The sequence below is a fragment of the Heptranchias perlo genome, chromosome 43, assembly GCF_035084215.1.
Source record: "Heptranchias perlo isolate sHepPer1 chromosome 43, sHepPer1.hap1, whole genome shotgun sequence".
Taxonomy (NCBI): domain Eukaryota; kingdom Metazoa; phylum Chordata; class Chondrichthyes; order Hexanchiformes; family Hexanchidae; genus Heptranchias; species Heptranchias perlo.
In genome coordinates, this window is record NC_090367.1 from 10,648,038 (window position 1) to 10,672,141 (window position 24,104).

Consider the following 24,104-nt stretch of genomic DNA (forward strand, 5'->3'; position numbering starts at 1 on the left):
AGCAGATATCCAGAGAACCTGTTTCTTTAGTAATGTTGGTTGAGGGATACATATTGGCCCCAGGACACCGGGGAGACCTCCCCCCTGCTCTTCTTCCAGTAGCGGCCGTGGGATCTTTTACGTCCACCCGAGAGGGGCAGACGGGGCCTCGGTTTAACGTCACATCCGAAAGACGACACCTCCGACAGTGCGGCACTCCCTCAGTACCGGCGCTGGGAGTGTCGGCCTGGATTGTGGGGCTGGAGTCTCTGGAGTGGGGGCTCGAACCCAGAGAGACAGACGCACTGAGTCACAGCGGCCACCGACAGTGGGTCTGAGGCAGCTGAGGGGGGGGGTGGCCAGCAACTAAAACTTTATTGTTACAGGGGGTTTTGTCGTTGACAAATTTGTTTTCTTCCACGTTTCATTCATTGAATTTTTTTTTTCAGAAGCGACGAGCGAGCAGTACAGGAGATAAAAGACATGTTGCTTCGAGCTTTAAACCTGCGACACATTCCCAGAGTCCATGTAGAGACAGTGAAACAGCTCAGACTAATCTGGAGAGCGAGGCTCCAGGCCACGTCCCAGATCGCCAGAGACTCAGGAGGAGACAAGCAACAAGGTACGTGTGTCAACCACGTCTCAGGATGCTCGTAATCCCTGCTGGGTTTGGCAGTGTCCTGAGGGGAGCGATGGGTTAAGGTGGACTCACTCACACTGCAGTGTACCTCGCCTGAAGGACCTGCCGATAGCTACCAAGGGGCGAGCAAACATAAAGGGGTCTGAAAAGGTTAAACCAATGTACCATGTGCCTCGTGGACGTCCCAAGATTGGAACGTGTTGCCTGCCGACCTCTTCATCATGGACTGCTTTCCGAGGGCAGCTCTCACTACCTCCCACAGGCAGCCCGAGGGCACACCCTCCAAATGCAACTCAACTGTGGGAGTCCAGATTTACCATCAATGTGGGATACATCAGTAACTGGGCTCGAATAGAGGCTTTCAATGTTAAACGTTGTGAGCATTAGTAACATGAAACGAACACCACACAGTGAAACACCACACAGTGAAACAAACACCTCATACTGTAACACCTCATACTGCAAAACCTCACACTGTAACACCACACACTAAAACACCTCACACTGTAACACCACACACTGTGACACCACACACTAAAACACCTCACACTGTGACACCTCATACTGCAACACCTCACTAAAACACCACACAGTGAAACACCACACACTGTGACACCTCACACTGTAACACCACACACTAAAACACCTCACACTGTAACACCACACACTGTGACACCACACACTAAAACACCACACAGTGAAACACCACACACTGTGACACCTCACACTGTAACACCACACACTAAAACACCTCACACTGTAACACCACACACTGTGACACCACACACTAAAACACCACACAGTGAAACACCACACACTGTGACACCTCACACTGTAACACCTCACACTGTAACACCACACAGTGAAACACCACACACTAAAACACCTCACACTAAAACACCTCACACTGTAACACCACACACTAAAACACCTCACACTGTAACACCACACACTGTGACACCACACACTAAAACACCACACAGTGAAACACCACACACTGTGACACCTCACACTGTAACACCACACACTAAAACACCTCACACTGTAACACCACACACTGTGACACCACACACTAAAACACCACACAGTGAAACACCACACACTGTGACACCTCACACTGTAACACCTCACACTGTAACACCACACAGTGAAACACCACACACTAAAACACCTCACACTAAAACACCTCACACTGTAACACCACACACTAAAACACCACACAGTGAAACACCACACACTAAAACCCACACACTAAAACACCACACACTGTGACACCTCACACTAAAACACCACACAGTGAAACACCACACACTAAAACACCTCACACTAAAACACCTCACACTGTTAACACCTCACACTGTAACACCACACACTAAAACACCTCACACTGTAACACCTCACACTGTGACACCTCACACTAAAACACCTCACACTGTAACACCACACAGTAAAACACCACACACTAAAACACCACACAGTGAAACACCACACAGTAAAACAAACACCTCACACTGTAACACCTCACACTGTAACACCACACAGTAAAACACCACACACTAAAACACCACACAGTGAAACACCACACAGTGAAACACCACACAGAAAAACAAACACCTCACACTAAAACACCTCACACTGTAACACCTCACACTATGACACCTCACACACTGTAACACCTCACACTGTAACACCTCACACTGTAACACCTCACACACTGTGACACCTCACAAAATGTGACACCTCACACTGTGACACCTCACACACTGTAACACCTCACACACTGTAACAGCTCACACACTGTAACACCTCACACTATGAAACCTCACACTGTGACACCTCACACACTGTAACACCACACACACTGTGACACCTCACACTGTGAAACCTCACACTGTGAAACCACATACACTGTAACACCACACACACTGTAACACCTCACACACTGTAACAACTCACACTGTGACACACCACACACTAACACCTCACACACTGTAACACCTCACACTGTGACACCTCACACACTGTAACACCTCACACACTGCAACACCTCACACTGTGACACCTCACACACTGTAACACATCACACACTGTAACACCTCACACTGTGACACCTCACACTGTGACACCTCACACACTGTAACACCTCACACTGTGACACCTCACACACTGTAACACCTCACACACTGTAACACCTCACACTGTGACACCTCACACACTGTAACACCTCACACACTGTAACACCTCACACTGTGACACCTCACACACTGTAACACCTCACACACTGTAACACCTCACACACTGTAACACCTCACACTGTGACACCTCACACACTGTAACACCTCACACACTGTAACACCTCACACTGTGACACCTCACACTGTGACACCTCACACTGTGACACCTCACACTGTGACACCTCACACACTGTAACACCTCACACTGTGACACCTCACACACTGTAACACCTCACACTGTAACACCTCACACACTGTAACACCTCACACTGTGACACCTCACACTGTGACACCTCACACACTGTAACACCTCACACACTGTAACACCTCACACTGTGACACCTCACATTGTGACACCTCACACTGTGACACCTCACACTGTGACACCTCACACACTGTAACACCTCACACACTGTAACACCTCACACTGTGACACCTCACACACTGTAACACCTCACAATGTGACACCTCACACTGTGACACCTCACACAATGTGACACCTCACACTGTGACACCTCACACACTGTAACACCTCACACACTGTAACACCTCACACACTGTGACACCTCACACACTGTAACACCTCACACTGTGACACCTCACACACTGTGACACACCACACACTGTAGCACCTCACACACTGTGACACCTCACAATGTGACACCTCACACTGTGACACCTCACACTGTGACACCTCACACTGTAACATCTCACACACTGTAACACCTCACAATGTGACACCTCACACTGTGACACCTCACACTGTGACACCTCACACACTGTAACACCTCACACACTGTAACACCTCACACTGTGACACCTCACACACTGTAACACCTCACACTGTGACACCTCACACACTGTAACACCTCACACTGTTACACCTCACACACTGTGACACATCACACACTGTGACACCTCACACTGTAACACCTCACACACTGTAACAGCTCACACACTGTAACAGCTCACACACTGTTACACCTCACACACTGTAACACCTCACACACTGTGACACCACACACACTGTAACAGCTCACACACTGTAACAGCTCACACACTGTGACACCTCACACTGTGACACCTCACACTGTGACACCTCACACACTGCAACACCTCACACTGTGACACCTCACACACTGCAACACCTCACACTGTGACACCTCACACACTGTGACACCTCACACTGACACCTCACACTGTGACACCTCACACTGTGACACCTCACACTGTGACACCTCACACACTGCAACACCTCACACTGTGACACCTCACACACTGTGACACCTCACACACTGCAACACCTCACACTGTGACACCTCACACACTGTGACACCTCACACTGACACCTCACACTGTGACACCTCACACTGTGACACCTCACACACTGTAACACCTCACACTGTGACACCTCACACACTGTAACACCTCACACTGTTACACCTCACACACTGTGACACATCACACACTGTGACACCTCACACTGTAACACCTCACACACTGTAACAGCTCACACACTGTAACAGCTCACACACTGTTACACCTCACACACTGTAACACCACACACACTGTGACACCACACACACTGTAACAGCTCACACACTGTAACAGCTCACACACTGTGACACCTCACACTGTGACACCTCACACACTGCAACACCTCACACTGTGACACCTCACACACTGCAACACCTCACACTGTGACACCTCACACACTGTGACACCTCACACTGACACCTCACACTGTGACACCTCACACTGTGACACCTCACACACTGCAACACCTCACACTGTGACACCTCACACACTGTGACACCTCACACACTGCAACACCTCACACTGTGACACCTCACACACTGTGACACCTCACACTGACACCTCACACTGTGACACCTCACACTGTGACACCTCACACTGTGACACCTCACACACTGTGACACCTCACACTGTGACACCTCACACACTGTGACACCTCACACACTAACACCTCACACTGTGACACCTCACAGACTGTAACACCTCACACACTGTGACACCTCACACACTGTGACACCTCACACACTGTGACACCTCACACTGTGACACCTCACACACTGTGACACCTCACACACTAACACCTCACACTGTAACACCACACACTGTAACAGCTCACACACTGTGACACCTCACACTGGGACACCTCACACTGGGACACCTCACACTGTGATACCTCACACACTGTAACACCTCACACTGTGACACCTCACACTGTGACACCTCACACACTGTGACACCTCACACAGTGTAACACCACACACTGTAACACCACACACTGTAACAGCTCACACACTGTGACACCTCACACTGGGACACCTCACACTGGGACACCTCACACTGTGATACCTCACACACTGTAACACCTCACACTGTGACACCTCACACTGTGACACCTCACACACTGTGACACCTCACACTGTGACACCTCACACTGTGACACCTCACACTATCACACCTCTCACACTGTGACACCTCACACTGTGACACCTCACACACTGTGACACCTCACACACTGCAACACCTCACACTGTGACACCACACACTGTGACACCTCACACTGTGACACCACACACTAAAACACCACACAGTGAAACACCACACACTGTGACACCTCACACTGTAACACCTCACACTGTAACACCACACAGTGAAACACCACACACTAAAACACCTCACACTAAAACACCTCACACTGTAACACCACACACTAAAACACCACACAGTGAAACACCACACACTAAAACCCACACACTAAAACACCACACACTGTGACACCTCACACTAAAACACCACACAGTGAAACACCACACACTAAAACACCTCACACTAAAACACCTCACACTGTTAACACCTCACACTGTAACACCACACACTAAAACACCTCACACTGTAACACCTCACACTGTGACACCTCACACTAAAACACCTCACACTGTAACACCACACAGTAAAACACCACACACTAAAACACCACACAGTGAAACACCACACAGTAAAACAAACACCTCACACTGTAACACCTCACACTGTAACACCACACAGTAAAACACCACACACTAAAACACCACACAGTGAAACACCACACAGTGAAACACCACACAGAAAAACAAACACCTCACACTAAAACACCTCATACTGTAACACCACACACCATGACACCTCACACACTGTAACACCTCACACTGTAACACCTCACACTATGACACCTCACACACTGTAACACCTCACACTGTAACACCTCACACACTGTGACACCTCACAAAATGTGACACCTCACACTGTGACACCTCACACACTGTAACACCTCACACACTGTAACAGCTCACACACTGTAACACCTCACACTATGAAACCTCACACTGTGACACCTCACACACTGTAACACCACACACTGTAACACCTCACACACTGTGACACCTCACACTGTGAAACCTCACACTGTGAAACCACATACACTGTAACACCACACACACTGTAACACCTCACACACTGTAACAACTCACACTGTGACACACCACACACTAACACCTCACACACTGTAACACCTCACACTGTGACACCTCACACACTGTAACACCTCACACACTGCAACACCTCACACTGTGACACCTCACACACTGTAACACCTCACACACTGTAACACCTCACACTGTGACACCTCACACTGTGACACCTCACACTGTGACACCTCACACACTGTAACACCTCACACACTGTAACACCTCACACTGTGACACCTCACACTGTAACACCTCACACTGTGACACCTCACACACTGTAACACCTCACACACTGTGACACCTCACACACTGTGACACCTCACACTGTGACACCTCACACACTGTAACACCTCACACACTGTAACACCTCACACTGTGACACCTCACATTGTGACACCTCACACTGTGACACCTCACACTGTGACACCTCACACACTGTAACACCTCACACTGTGACACCTCACACACTGTAACACCTCACACACTGTAACACCTCACACTGTGACACCTCACACACTGTAACACCTCACACACTGTAACACCTCACACTGTGACACCTCACACACTGTAACACCTCACACACTGTAACACCTCACACTGTGACACCTCACACACTGTAACACCTCACACACTGTAACACCTCACACTGTGACACCTCACACTGTGACACCTCACACTGTGACACCTCACACTGTGACACCTCACACTGTGACACCTCACACACTGTAACACCTCACACTGTGACACCTCACACACTGTAACACCTCACACACTGTAACACCTCACACTGTGACACCTCACACTGTGACACCTCACACTGTGACACCTCACACACTGTAACACCTCACACACTGTAACACCTCACACTGTGACACCTCACATTGTGACACCTCACACTGTGACACCTCACACTGTGACACCTCACACACTGTAACACCTCACACTGTGACACCTCACACACTGTAACACCTCACAATGTGACACCTCACACTGTGACACCTCACACAATGTGACACCTCACACTGTGACACCTCACACACTGTAACACCTCACACACTGTAACACCTCACACACTGTGACACCTCACACACTGTAACACCTCACACTGTGACACCTCACACACTGTGACACACCACACACTGTAGCACCTCACACACTGTGACACCTCACAATGTGACACCTCACACTGTGACACCTCACACTGTGACACCTCACACTGTAACATCTCACACACTGTAACACCTCACAATGTGACACCTCACACTGTGACACCTCACACTGTGACACCTCACACACTGTAACACCTCACACACTGTAACACCTCACACACTGTAACACCTCACACTGTGACACCTCACACACTGTAACACCTCACACTGTGACACCTCACACACTGTAACACCTCACACTGTTACACCTCACACACTGTGACACATCACACACTGTGACACCTCACACTGTAACACCTCACACACTGTAACAGCTCACACACTGTTACACCTCACACACTGTAACACCTCACACACTGTGACACCACACACACTGTAACAGCTCACACACTGTAACAGCTCACACACTGTGACACCTCACACTGTGACACCTCACACTGTGACACCTCACACACTGCAACACCTCACACTGTGACACCTCACACACTGCAACACCTCACACTGTGACACCTCACACACTGTGACACCTCACACTGACACCTCACACTGTGACACCTCACACTGTGACACCTCACACACTGCAACACCTCACACTGTGACACCTCACACACTGTGACACCTCACACACTGCAACACCTCACACTGTGACACCTCACACACTGTGACACCTCACACTGACACCTCACACTGTGACACCTCACACTGTGACACCTCACACTGTGACACCTCACACACTGTGACACCTCACACACTAACACCTCACACTGTGACACCTCACAGACTGTAACACCTCACACACTGTGACACCTCACACACTGTGACACCTCACACACTGTGACACCTCACACACTGTGACACCTCACACTGTGACACCTCACACACCGTGACACCTCACACACTAACACCTCACACTGTAACACCACACACTGTAACAGCTCACACACTGTGACACCTCACACTGGGACACCTCACACTGGGACACCTCACACTGTGATACCTCACACACTGTAACACCTCACACTGTGACACCTCACACTGTGACACCTCACACACTGTGACACCTCACACAGTGTAACACCACACACTGTAACACCACACACTGTAACAGCTCACACTGTAACAGCTCACACACTGTGACACCTCACACTGGGACACCTCACACTGGGACACCTCACACTGGGACACCTCACACTGTGATACCTCACACACTGTAACACCTCACACTGTGACACCTCACACTGTGACACCTCACACACTGTGACACCTCACACTGTGACACCTCACACTGTGACACCTCACACACTGTGACACCTCACACTGTGACACCTCACACACTGTGACACCTCACACACTAACACCTCACACTGTGACACCTCACAGACTGTAACACCTCACACACTGTGACACCTCACACACTGTGACACCTCACACACTGTGACACCTCACACTGTGACACCTCACACACTGTGACACCTCACACACTAACACCTCACACTGTAACACCACACACTGTAACAGCTCACACACTGTGACACCTCACACTGGGACACCTCACACTGGGACACCTCACACTGGGACACCTCACACTGTGATACCTCACACACTGTAACACCTCACACACTGTAACACCCCACACACTGTAACACCTCACACACTGTGACACCTCACACACTGTGACACCTCACACACTGTAACACCTCACACTGTGACACCTCACACAATGTGACACCTCACACTGTGACACCTCACACACTGTGACACCTCAGACACTGTGACACCTCACACTGTGACACCTCACACTGTAACACCTCACACACTAACACCTCACACTGTGACACCTCACACACTGTGAAACCTCACACTGTGACACCACACACTGTAACACCTCACACACTGTGACACCTCACACACTGTGACACCTCACACACTGCAACAGCTCACACACTGTAACACCTCACACTGTGACACCTCACACACTGCAACAGCTCACACACTGTAACACCTCACACTGCGACACCTCACACACTGTAACACCTCACACTGTGACACCTCACACACTGTGAAACCTCACACTGTGACACCACACACTGTAACACCTCACACACTGTAACACCTCACACTGTGACACCTCACACACTGTGAAACCTCACACTGTGACACCACACACTGTAACACCTCACACACTGTAACACCTCACACTGTAACACCTCACACACTGTGACACCTCACAAACTGTGACACCTCACACACTGCAACAGCTCACACACTGTAACACCTCACACTGTAACACCTCACACACTGCAACAGCTCACACACTGTAACACCTCACACTGCGACACCTCACACACTGTGACACCTCACACACTGTAACACCTCACACTGTGACACCACACACTGCAACAGCTCACACACTGTAACACCTCACACACTGTAACACCTCACACACTGTGACACCTCACACACTGTGACACCTCACACTCTGTAACACCTCACACACTGTGACACCTCACACACTGTAACACCACACACACTGTAACACCTCACACTGTGACACCTCACACACTGTAACACCACACACACTGTAACACCTCACACACTGTAACACCTCACACTGTGACACCTCACACCGTGACACCTCACACTGACACCTCACACTGGGACACCTCACACTGGGACACCTCACACTGTGATACCTAACACACTGTAACACCTCACACTGTGACACCTCACACTGTGACACCTCACACACTGTGACACCTCACACTGTGACACCTCACACTGTGACACCTCACACTGTGACACCTCACACTATCACACCTCACACACTGTGACACCTCACACTGTGACACCTCACACACTGTGACACCTCACACACTGCAACACCTCACACTGTGACACCACACACTGTGACACCTCACACTGTGACACCTCACACTGTGACACCACACACTGTAACACCCCACAGACTGTAACACCTCACACACTGTGACACCTCACACACTGTGACACCTCACACACTGTAACACCTCACACACTGTGACACCTCACACTGTGACACCACACACTGTAACACCCCACACACTGTAACACCTCACACACTGTGACACCTCACACACTGTGACACCTCACACACTGTAACACCTCACACTGTGACACCACACACTGTAACACCCCACACACTGTAACACCTCACACACTGTGACACCTCACACACTGCAACACCTCACACTGTGACACCACACACTGTGACACCTCACACTGTGACACCTCACACACTGTGACACCTCACACTGTGACACCACACACTGTAACACCCCACACACTGCGACACCTCACACACTAACACCTCACACACTGACACCTCACACTGTGACACCTCACACTGTGACACCTCACACACTGTAGCACCTCACACTGTGACACCTCACACACTGTGACACCTCACACACTGTAACACCTCACACTGTGACACCACACACTGTAACACCACACACTGTAACACCACACACACTGTAATACCACACACTGTGACACACCACACACTGTAACACCTCACACTGTAACACCTCACACTGTGACACCTCACACTGTGACACCTCACACACTGTGACACCTCACACTGTGACACCACACACTGTAACACCTCACACACTGCAACACCTCACACTGTGACACCACACACTGTGACACCTCACACTGTGACACCTCACACTGTGACACCTCACACACTGCAACACCTCACACTGTGACACCACACACTGTGACACCTCACACTGTGACACCTCACACACTGTGACACCTCACACTGTGACACCACACACTGTAACACCCCACACACTGTAACACCTCACACACTGTGACACCTCACACACTGTGACACCTCACACTGTGACACCTCACACACTGTAACACCTCACACTGTGACACCTCACACAATGTGACACCTCACACTGTAACACCTCACACACTGTAACACCTCACACTGTGACACCTCACACACTGTGACACCTCAGACAATGTGACACCTCACACTGTGACACCTCACACTGTAACACCTCACACACTAACACCTCACACTGTGACACCTCACACACTGTGAAACCTCACACTGTGACACCACACACTGTAACACCTCACACACTGTGACACCTCACACACTGTGACACCTCACACACTGCAACAGCTCACACACTGTAACACCTCACACTGTGACACCTCACATACTGTAACACCTCACACACTGTGACACCTCACACATTGTGACACCTCACACTGACACCTCACACTGTAACACCTCACACACTGCAACAGCTCACACACTGTGACACCTCACACTGTAACACCTCACACACTGCAACAGCTCACACACTGTAACACCTCACACTGTGACACCTCACACTGTAACACCGCACACACTGCAACAGCTCACACACTGTAACACCTCACACTGCGACACCTCACACACTGTGACACCTCACACACTGTGACACCTCACACACTGTAACACCTCACACTGTGACACCTCACACACTGTGACACCTCACACACTGTGACACCTCACACTGTGACACCTCACACACTGTGACACCTCACACACTAACACCTCACACTGTGACACCTCACAGACTGTAACACCTCACACACTGTGACACCTCACACACTGTGACACCTCACACTGTGACACCTCACACACTGTGACACCTCACACACTAACACCTCACACTGTAACACCACACACTGTAACAGCTCACACACTGTGACACCTCACACTGGGACACCTCACACTGGGACACCTCACACTGGGACACCTCACACTGTGATACCTCACACACTGTAACACCTCACACTGTGACACCTCACACTGTGACACCTCACACACTGTGACACCTCACACTGTGACACCTCACACTGTGACACCTCACACTATCACACCTCACACACTGTGACACCTCACACTGTGACACCTCACACTGTGACACCTCACACTGTGACACCTCACACACTGTGACACCACACACTGTGACACCTCACACTGTAACACCTCACACTGTAACACCTCACACTGTGACACCTCACACTGTGACACCTCACACACTGTGACACCTCACACACTGTGACACCTCACACTGTGACACCTCACACACTGTGACACCTCACACTGTGACACCACACACTGTAACACCCCACACACTGTAACACCTCACACACTGTGACACCTCACACACTGTAACACCTCACACTGTGACACCTCACACAATGTGACACCTCACACTGTAACACCTCACACACTGTAACACCTCACACTGTGACACCTCACACACTGTGACACCTCAGACACTGTGACACCTCACACTGTGACACCTCACACTGTAACACCTCACACACTAACACCTCACACTGTGACACCTCACACACTGTGAAACCTCACACTGTGACACCACACACTGTAACACCTCACACACTGTGACACCTCACACACTGTGACACCTCACACACTGCAACAGCTCACACACTGTAACACCTCACACTGTGACACCTCACACACTGCAACAGCTCACACACTGTAACACCTCACACTGCGACACCTCACACACTGTAACACCTCACACTGTGACACCTCACACACTGTGAAACCTCACACTGTGACACCACACACTGTAACACCTCACACACTGTAACACCTCACACTGTGACACCTCACACACTGTGAAACCTCACACTGTGACACCACACACTGTAACACCTCACACACTGTAACACCTCACACTGTAACACCTCACACACTGTGACACCTCACAAACTGTGACACCTCACACACTGCAACAGCTCACACACTGTAACACCTCACACTGCAACAGCTCACACACTGTAACACCTCACACACTGTAACACCTCACACACTGTGACACCTCACACACTGTAACACCTCACACACTGTAACACCGCACACACTGTAACACCTCACACTGTGACACCTCACACACTGTAACACCACACACACTGTAACACCTCACACACTGTAACACCTCACACTGTGACACCTCACACTGTGACACCTCACACCGTGACACCTCACACTGACACCTCACACTGGGACACCTCACACTGGGACACCTCACACTGTGATACCTAACACACTGTAACACCTCACACTGTGACACCTCACACACTGTGACACCTCACACTGTGACACCTCACACACTGTGACACCTCACACACTGCAACACCTCACACTGTGACACCACACACTGTGACACCTCACACTGTGACACCTCACACTGTGACACCACACACTGTAACACCCCACACACTGTAACACCTCACACACTGTGACACCTCACACACTGTGACACCTCACACACTGTAACACCTCACACTGTGACACCACACACTGTAACACCCCACACACTGTAACACCTCACACACTGTGACACCTCACACACTGCAACACCTCACACTGTGACACCACACACTGTGACACCTCACACTGTGACACCTCACACACTGTGACACCTCACACTGTGACACCACACACTGTAACACCCCACACACTGCGACACCTCACACACTAACACCTCACACACTGACACCTCACACTGTGACACCTCACACTGTGACACCTCACACACTGTAGCACCTCACACTGTGACACCTCACACACTGTGACACCTCACACACTGTAACACCTCACACTGTGACACCACACACTGTAACACCACACACTGTAACACCACACACACTGTAATACCACACACTGTGACACACCACACACTGTAACACCTCACACTGTAACACCTCACACTGTGACACCTCACACTGTGACACCTCACACACTGTGACACCTCACACTGTGACACCACACACTGTAACACCTCACACACTGCAACACCTCACACTGTGACACCACACACTGTGACACCTCACACTGTGACACCTCACACTGTGACACCTCACACTGTGACACCTCACACACTGCAACACCTCACACTGTGACACCACACACTGTGACACCTCACACTGTGACACCTCACACACTGTGACACCTCACACTGTGACACCACACACTGTAACACCCCACACACTGTAACACCTCACACACTGTGACACCTCACACACTGTGACACCTCACACACTGTGACACCTCACACTGTGACACCTCACACACTGTAACACCTCACACTGTGACACCTCACACAATCTGACACCTCACACTGTAACACCTCACACACTGTAACACCTCACACTGTGACACCTCACACACTGTGACACCTCAGACAATGTGACACCTCACACTGTGACACCTCACACTGTAACACCTCACACACTAACACCTCACACTGTGACACCTCACACACTGTGAAACCTCACACTGTGACACCACACACTGTAACACCTCACACACTGTGACACCTCACACACTGTAACACCTCACACACTGTAACACCTCACACTGTGACACCTCACATACTGTAACACCTCACACACTGTGACACCTCACACATTGTGACACCTCACACTGACACCTCACACTGTAACACCTCACACACTGCAACAGCTCACACACTGTGACACCTCACACTGTAACACCTCACACACTGTGACACCTCACACACTGTGACACCTCACACTGTAACACCGCACACACTGCAACAGCTCACACACTGTAACACCTCACACTGCGACACCTCACACACTGTGACACCTCACACACTGTGACACCTCACACACTGTAACACCTCACACTGTGACACCACACACTGCAACACCTCACACACTGTAACACCTCACACACTGTGACACCTCACACACTGTGACACCTCACACACTGTGACACCACACACACTGTAGCACCTCACACTGTGACACCTCACACACTGTGACACCTCACACACTGTAACACCTCACACACTGTAACACCTCACACACTGTAACACCTCACACTGTGACACCTCACACACTGTAACACCACACACACTGCAACACCTCACACTGTGACACCTCACACACTGTAACACCTCACACACTGTAACACCTCACACTGTGACACCTCACACACTGTAACACCTCACACTGTAACACCTCACACACTGTAACACCTCACACTGTGACACCTCCCCACTGTGACAGCTCACACACTGTAACACCTCACACACTGTGACACCTCACACACTAACACCTCACACTGTGACACCTCACACACTGTGAAACCTCACACTGTGACACCTCACACTGTAACACCTCACACTGTGACACCTCACACACTAACACCTCACACACTAACACCTCACACTGTGACACCTCACACACTGTGACACCTCACACTGTAACACCTCACACTGTGACACCTCACACACTAACACCTCACACACTGTAACACCTCACACACTGTAACACCTCACACACTAACACCTCACACTGTGACACCTCACACACTGTAACACCTCACACACTGTAACACCTCACACACTAACACCTCACACTGTGACACCTCACACACTGTGACACCTCACACACTGTGAAACCTCACACTGTGACACCTCACACTGTGACACCTCACACACTGTAACACCTCACACACTGTAACACCTCACACACTGTAACACCTCACACACTAACACCTCACACTGTAACACCTCACACACTGTGACACCTCACACTGTGACACCTCACACACTGTAACACCTCACACACTGTGACACCTCACACACTAACACCTCACACACTAACACCTCACACTGTAACACCTCACACACTGTGACACCTCACACACTGTGACACCACACACTGTGACACCTCACACACTGTGACACCTCACACACTGTAACACCTCACACTGTGACACCTCACACACTGTAACACCTCACACACTGTAACACCTCACACTGTGACACCTCCCCACTGTGACAGCTCACACACTGTAACACCTCACACACTGTGACACCTCACACACTAACACCTCACACTGTGACACCTCACACACTGTGAAACCTCACACTGTGACACCTCACACACTGTGACACCTCACACACTGTAACACCTCACACACTAACACCTCACACTGTGACACCTCACACACTGTGAAACCTCACACTGTGACACCTCACACACTGTAACACCTCACACACTAACACCTCACACTGTAACACCTCACAAACTGTGACACCTCACACTGTGACACCTCACACACTGTGACACCTCACACACTGTGACACCTCACACTGTGACACCTCACACACTGTGACACCTCACACACTGTGACACCTCACACACTAACACCTCACACTGTAACACCTCACACACTGTGACACCTCACACTGTGACACCTCACACACTGTAACACCACACACACTGTAACACCTCACACACTGTGACACCTCACACACTGTGACACCTCACACACTGTAACACCACACACACTGTAACACCTCACACACTGTGACACCTCACACACTGTAACACCTCACACACTGTGACACCTCACACACTGTAACACCTCACACACTGTAACACCTCACACACTGTGACACCTCACACACTGTAACACCTCACACACTGTGACACCTCACACTGTGACACCTCACACACTGTAACACCTCACACACTGTAACACCTCACACTGTGACACCTCCCCACTGTGACAGCTCACACACTGTAACACCTCACACACTGTGACACCTCACACACTAACACCTCACACTGTGACACCTCACACTGTAACACCTCACACTGTGACACCTCACACACTAACACCTCACACTGTGACACCTCACACACTGTAACACCTCACACACTGTAACACCTCACACACTGTAACACCTCACACTGTGACACCTCACACACTGTGACACCTCACACACTGTGACACCTCACACTGTGACACCTCACACACTGTAACACCTCACACACTGACACCTCACACTGTAACACCTCACACTGTAACACCTCACACTGTAACACCTCACACATTGTGACACCTCACACTGTAACACCTCACACACTGTAACACCTCACACTGTGACACACCACACACTGTGACACACTACACACTGTAACACCTCACACTGTAACACCTCACACTGTGACACCTCACACACTGTGACACCTCACACATTGTGACACCTCACACTGTGACACCTCACACACTGTAACACCTCACACTGTGACACACCACACACTGTGACACACTACACACTGTAACACCTCACACTGGAACACCTCACACTGTAACACCTCACACTGTGACACACCACACACTGTGACACACTACACACTGTAACACCTCACACTGGAACACCTCACACTGTGACACCTCACACTGTGACACCTCACACTGACACCTCACACTGTAACACCTCACACTGTAACACCTCACACTGTGACACCTCACACACTGTGACACCTCACACATTGTGACACCTCACACTGTGACACCTCACACTGTAACACCTCACACACTGTAACACCTCACACTGTGACACACTACACACTGTGACACCTCACACACTGTAACACCTCACACTGTGACACACTACACACTGTGACACCTCACACACTGTAACACCTCACACTGTGAAACCTCACACTGTGACACCTCACACTGTAACACCTCACACTGTGACACCTCACACACTAACACCTCACACTGTGACACACTACACACTGTGACACCTCACACACTGTAACACCTCACACTGTGAAACCTCACACTGTGACACCTCACACTGTAACACCTCACACTGTGACACCTCACACACTAACACCTCATACTGTGACACCTCACACTGTGACACCTCACACACTAACACCTCACACTGTGACACCTCACACTGTGACACCTCACACACTGTAACACCTCACACACTGTAACACCTCACACACTAACACCTCACACTGTAACACCTCACACACTGTGACACCTAACACTGTGACACCTCACACACTGTGACACCACACACTGTGACACCTCACACACTGTGACACCTCACACACTGTGACACCTCACACACTGTAACACCTCACACACTGTGACACCACACACTGTGACACCTCACACACTGTGACACCACACACACTGTAACACCTCACACACTGTAACACCTCACACTGTGACACCTCCCCACTGTGACAGCTCACACACTGTAACACCTCACACACTGTGACACCTCACACACTAACACCTCACACTGTGACACCTCACACACTGTGAAACCTCACACTGTGACACCTTATACTGTAACACCTCACACACTGTGACACCTCACACACTAACACCTCACACTGTGACACCTCACACACTGTGAAACCTCACACTGTGACACCTCACACACTGTGACACCACACACTGTGACACCTCACACTGTGACACCTCACACACTGTGACACCACACACTGTGACACCTCACACTGTGACACCTCACACACTGTGACACCACACACTGTGACACCTCACACACTGTGACACCTCACACACTGTGACACCTCACACACTGTGACACCTCACACACTAACACCTCACACTGTGACACCACACACACTGTAACACCTCACACACTGTAACACCTCACACTGTGACACCTCACACACTGTAACACCTCACACACTGTAACACCTCACACTGTGACACCTCCCCACTGTGACAGCTCACACACTGTAACACCTCACACACTGTGACACCTCACACACTAACACCTCACACTGTGACACCTCACACACTGTGAAACCTCACACTGTGACACCTCACACTGTAACACCTCACACTGTGACACCTCACACACTAACACCTCACACTGTGACACCTCACACACTGTAACACCTCACACACTGTAACACCTCACACTGTGACACCTCACACACTGTGACACCTCACACATTGTGACACCTCACACATTGTGACACCTCACACTGTGACACCTCACACTGTAACACCTCACACTGTGACACACCACACACTGTGACACCTCACACTGTGACACCTCACACTGGGACACCTCACACTGTGACACCTCACACACTGTAACACCTCACACACTGTAACACCTCACACTGTGACACCTCACACTGTGACACCTCACACTGACACCTCACACTGTAACACCTCACACTGTAACACCTCACACTGTGACACCTCACACACTGTGACACCTCACACATTGTGACACCTCACACTGTGACACCTCACACTGTAACACCTCACACACTGTAACACCTCACACTGTGACACACCACACACTGTGACACACTACACACTGTAACACCTCACACTGGAACACCTCACACTGTGACACCTCACACACTGTAACACCTCACACTGTGACACCTCACACACTGTAACACCTCACACTGTTACACCTCACACACTGTGACACCTCACACACTGTGACACCACACACACTGTGACAACTCACACTGTAACACCTCACACACTGTAACACCTCACACACTGTAACACCTCACACACTGTGACACCTCACACACTGTAACACCTCACACCGTGACACCTCACACACTGTAACACCTCACACACTGCGACACCCTGTGACACCTCACACACTGTGACACCTCACACTGTGACACCTCACACTGACACACCTCACACTGACACTTCACACTGTGACACCTCACACTGTAACACCTCACACACTGTAACACCTCACACTGTGACACCTCACACACTGTAACACCTCACACACTGTAACACCGTGACACCTCACACACTGTAACACCTCACACTGTGACACCTCACACACTGTGACACCTCACACTGTGACACCTCACACTGTGACACCTCACACACTGTGACACCTCACACACTGTGACACCTCACACACTGCAACACCTCACACACTGTGACACCTCACACTCGAACACCTCACACTGTGACACCTCACACACTGTGACACCTCACACTGTGACACCTCACACACTGTAACACCTCACACTGTGACACCTCACACACTGTAACACCTCACACTGTTACACCTCACACACTGTGACACCTCACACACTGTGACACCTCACACTGTAACACCTCACACACTGTAACACCTCACACACTGTAACACCTCACACTGTAACACCTCACACACTGTAACACCTCACACACTGTGACACCTCACACACTGTAACACCTCACACCGTGACACCTCACACACTGTAACACCATACACTGTGACACCTCACACTGTAACACCTCACACACTGTAACACCTCACACACTGTAACACCTCACACTGTAACACCTCACACACTGTAACACCTCACACACTGTGACACCTCACACACTGTAACACCTCACACCGTGACACCTCACACACTGTAACACCTCACACACTGCGACACCCTGTGACACCTCACACACTGTGACACCTCACACTGTGACACCTCACACTGTGACACCTCACACTGTGACACCTCACACTGACACTTCACACTGTGACACCTCACACTGTAACACCTCACACACTGTGACACCTCACACTGTGACACCTCACACACTGTAACACCTCACACTGTGACACCTCACACACTGTGACACCTCACACTGTGACACCTCACACTGTGACACCTCACACTGACACCTCACACTGTGACACCTCACACTGTGACACCTCACACTGTGACACCTCACACTGACACCTCACACTGTGACACCTCACACACTGTGACACCTCACACACTGTAACACCTCACACACTGCAACACCTCACACACTGTGACACCTCACACTGTGACACCTCACACTGACACCTCACACTGTAACACCTCACACACTGCAACAGCTCACACACTGTGACACCTCACACTGTAACACCTCACACACTGCAACAGCTCACACACTGTAACACCTCACACTGTGACACCTCACACTGTAACACCTCACACACTGCAACAGCTCACACACTGTAACACCTCACACTGCGACACCTCACACACTGTGACACCTCACACACTGTGACACCTCACACACTGTAACACCTCACACTGTAACACCTCACACTGTAACACCTCACACACTGCAACAGCTCACACACTGTAACACCTCACACACTGTGACACCACACACTGCAACAGCTCACACACTGTAACACCTCACACTGTGACACCTCACACACTGTGACACCTCACACACTGTAACACCTCACACACTGTAACACCTCACACACTGTGACACCTCACACACTGTGACACCTCACACACTGTAACACCTCACACACTGTAACACCTCACACACTGTGACACCTCAAACACTGTGACACCACACACTGTGACACCTCACACACTGTAACACCTCACACACTGTAACACCTCACACATTGTAACACCTCACACTGTGACACCTCACACACTGTAACACCTCACACACTGTAACACCTCACACATTGTAACACCTCACACTGTGACACCTCACACACTGTAACACCTCACACACTGTTACACCTCACACACTGTAACACCTCACACACTGTGACACCTCACACACTGTAACACCTCACACATTGTAACACCTCACACTGTGACACCTCACACACTGTAACACCTCACACACTGTAACACCTCACACACTGTAACACCTCACACTGTAACACCTCACACTGTGACACCACACACACTGTCACACCTCACACTGTAACACCTCACACACTGTAACACCTCACACACTGTGACACCTCACACACTGTGACACCTCACACACTAACACCTCACACTGTGACACCTCACACACTGTGAAACCTCACACTGTGACACCTCACACACTGTAACACCTCACACACTGTGACACCTCACACTGTGACACCTCACACACTGTAACACCTCACACTGTGACACCTCACACACTGTAACACCTCACACACTGTAACACCTCACACACTAACACCTCACACTGTAACACCTCACACACTGTAACACCTCACACACTGTGACACCTCCCCACTGTGACAGCTCACACACTGTAACACCTCACACACTGTGACACCTCACACTGTGACACCTCACACACTGTAACACCTCACACACTGTGACACCTCACACTGTAACACCTCACACACTGTGACACCTCACACTGTAACACCTCACACACTGTGACACCTCACACATTGTGACACCTCACACTGTGACACACTACACACTGTAACACCTCACACTGTGACACACCACACACTGTGACACCTCACACATTGTGACACCTCACACATTGTGACACCTCACACATTGTGACACCTCACACTGTGACACACTACACACTGTGACACCTCACACTGTGACACCTCACACTGGAACACCTCACACTGTGACACCTCACACACTAACACCTCACACACTGTAACACCTCACACTGTGACACCTCACACACTGTAACACCTCACACTGTAACACGGTGACACCTCACACTGTGACACCTCACACACTGTGACACCTCACACACTGTGACACCTCACACACTAACACCTCACACACTGTAACACCTCACAATGTGACACCTCACACACTGTGACACCTCACACTGTGACACCTCACACACTGTGACACCTCACACACTGTAACACCTCACACACTGTAACACCTCACACTGTGACACCTCACACACTGTGACACCTCACACACTGTAACACCTCACACACTGTAACACCTCACACTGTGACACCTCACACACTGTAACACCTCACACACTGTAACACCTCACACTGTGACACCTCACACTGTGACACCTCACACACTGTGACACCTCACACTGTGACACCTCACACACTGTGACACCTCACACTGTGACACCTCACACACTGTAACACCTCACACACTGTAACACCTCACACTGTGACACCTCACACTGTGACACCTCACACTGACACCTCACACTGTAACACCTCACACTGTAACACCTCACACACTGTGACACCTCACACACTGTGACACCTCACACATTGTGACACCTCACACTGTGACACCTCACACTGTGACACCTCACACTGTAACACATCACACTGTGACACACCACACACTGTGACACACTACACACTGTAACACCTCACACTGGAACACCTCACACTGTGACACCTCACACACTGTAACACCTCACACTGTGACACCTCACACACTGTAACACCTCACACTGTTGCACCTCACACACTGTGACACCTCACACACTGTGACACCACACACACTGTGACACCTCACACTGTAACACCTCACACACTGTAACACCTCACACACTGTAACACCTCACACACTGTGACACCTCACACACTGTAACACCTCACACCGTGACACCTCACACACTGTAACACATCACACACTGCGACACCCTGTGACACCTCACACACTGTGACACCTCACACTGTGACACCTCACACTGTGACACCTCACACTGACACTTCACACTGTGACACCTCACACTGTAACACCTCACACACTGTGACACCTCACACTGTGACACCTCACACACTGTAACACCTCACACTGTGACACCTCACACACTGTAACACCTCACACACTGTAACACCGTGACACCTCACACACTGTAACACCTCACACTGTGACACCTCACACA

The 24,104-nt window shown here is 50.2% G+C and overlaps 1 protein-coding gene across 1 annotated transcript in view; it reads left to right on the forward strand.

The window, feature by feature from the left end:
• The window catches only part of LOC137306528 (uncharacterized), a 65,104-nt gene that overhangs the window by 14,283 nt on the left and 26,717 nt on the right, over nucleotides 1-24,104 (forward strand). Inside the window, exon 2 of the mRNA XM_067975795.1 lies at nucleotides 429-601. Coding sequence (XP_067831896.1) covers nucleotides 429-601 — 173 coding nt within the window. The remainder of the gene's footprint in view (nucleotides 1-428; nucleotides 602-24,104) is intronic.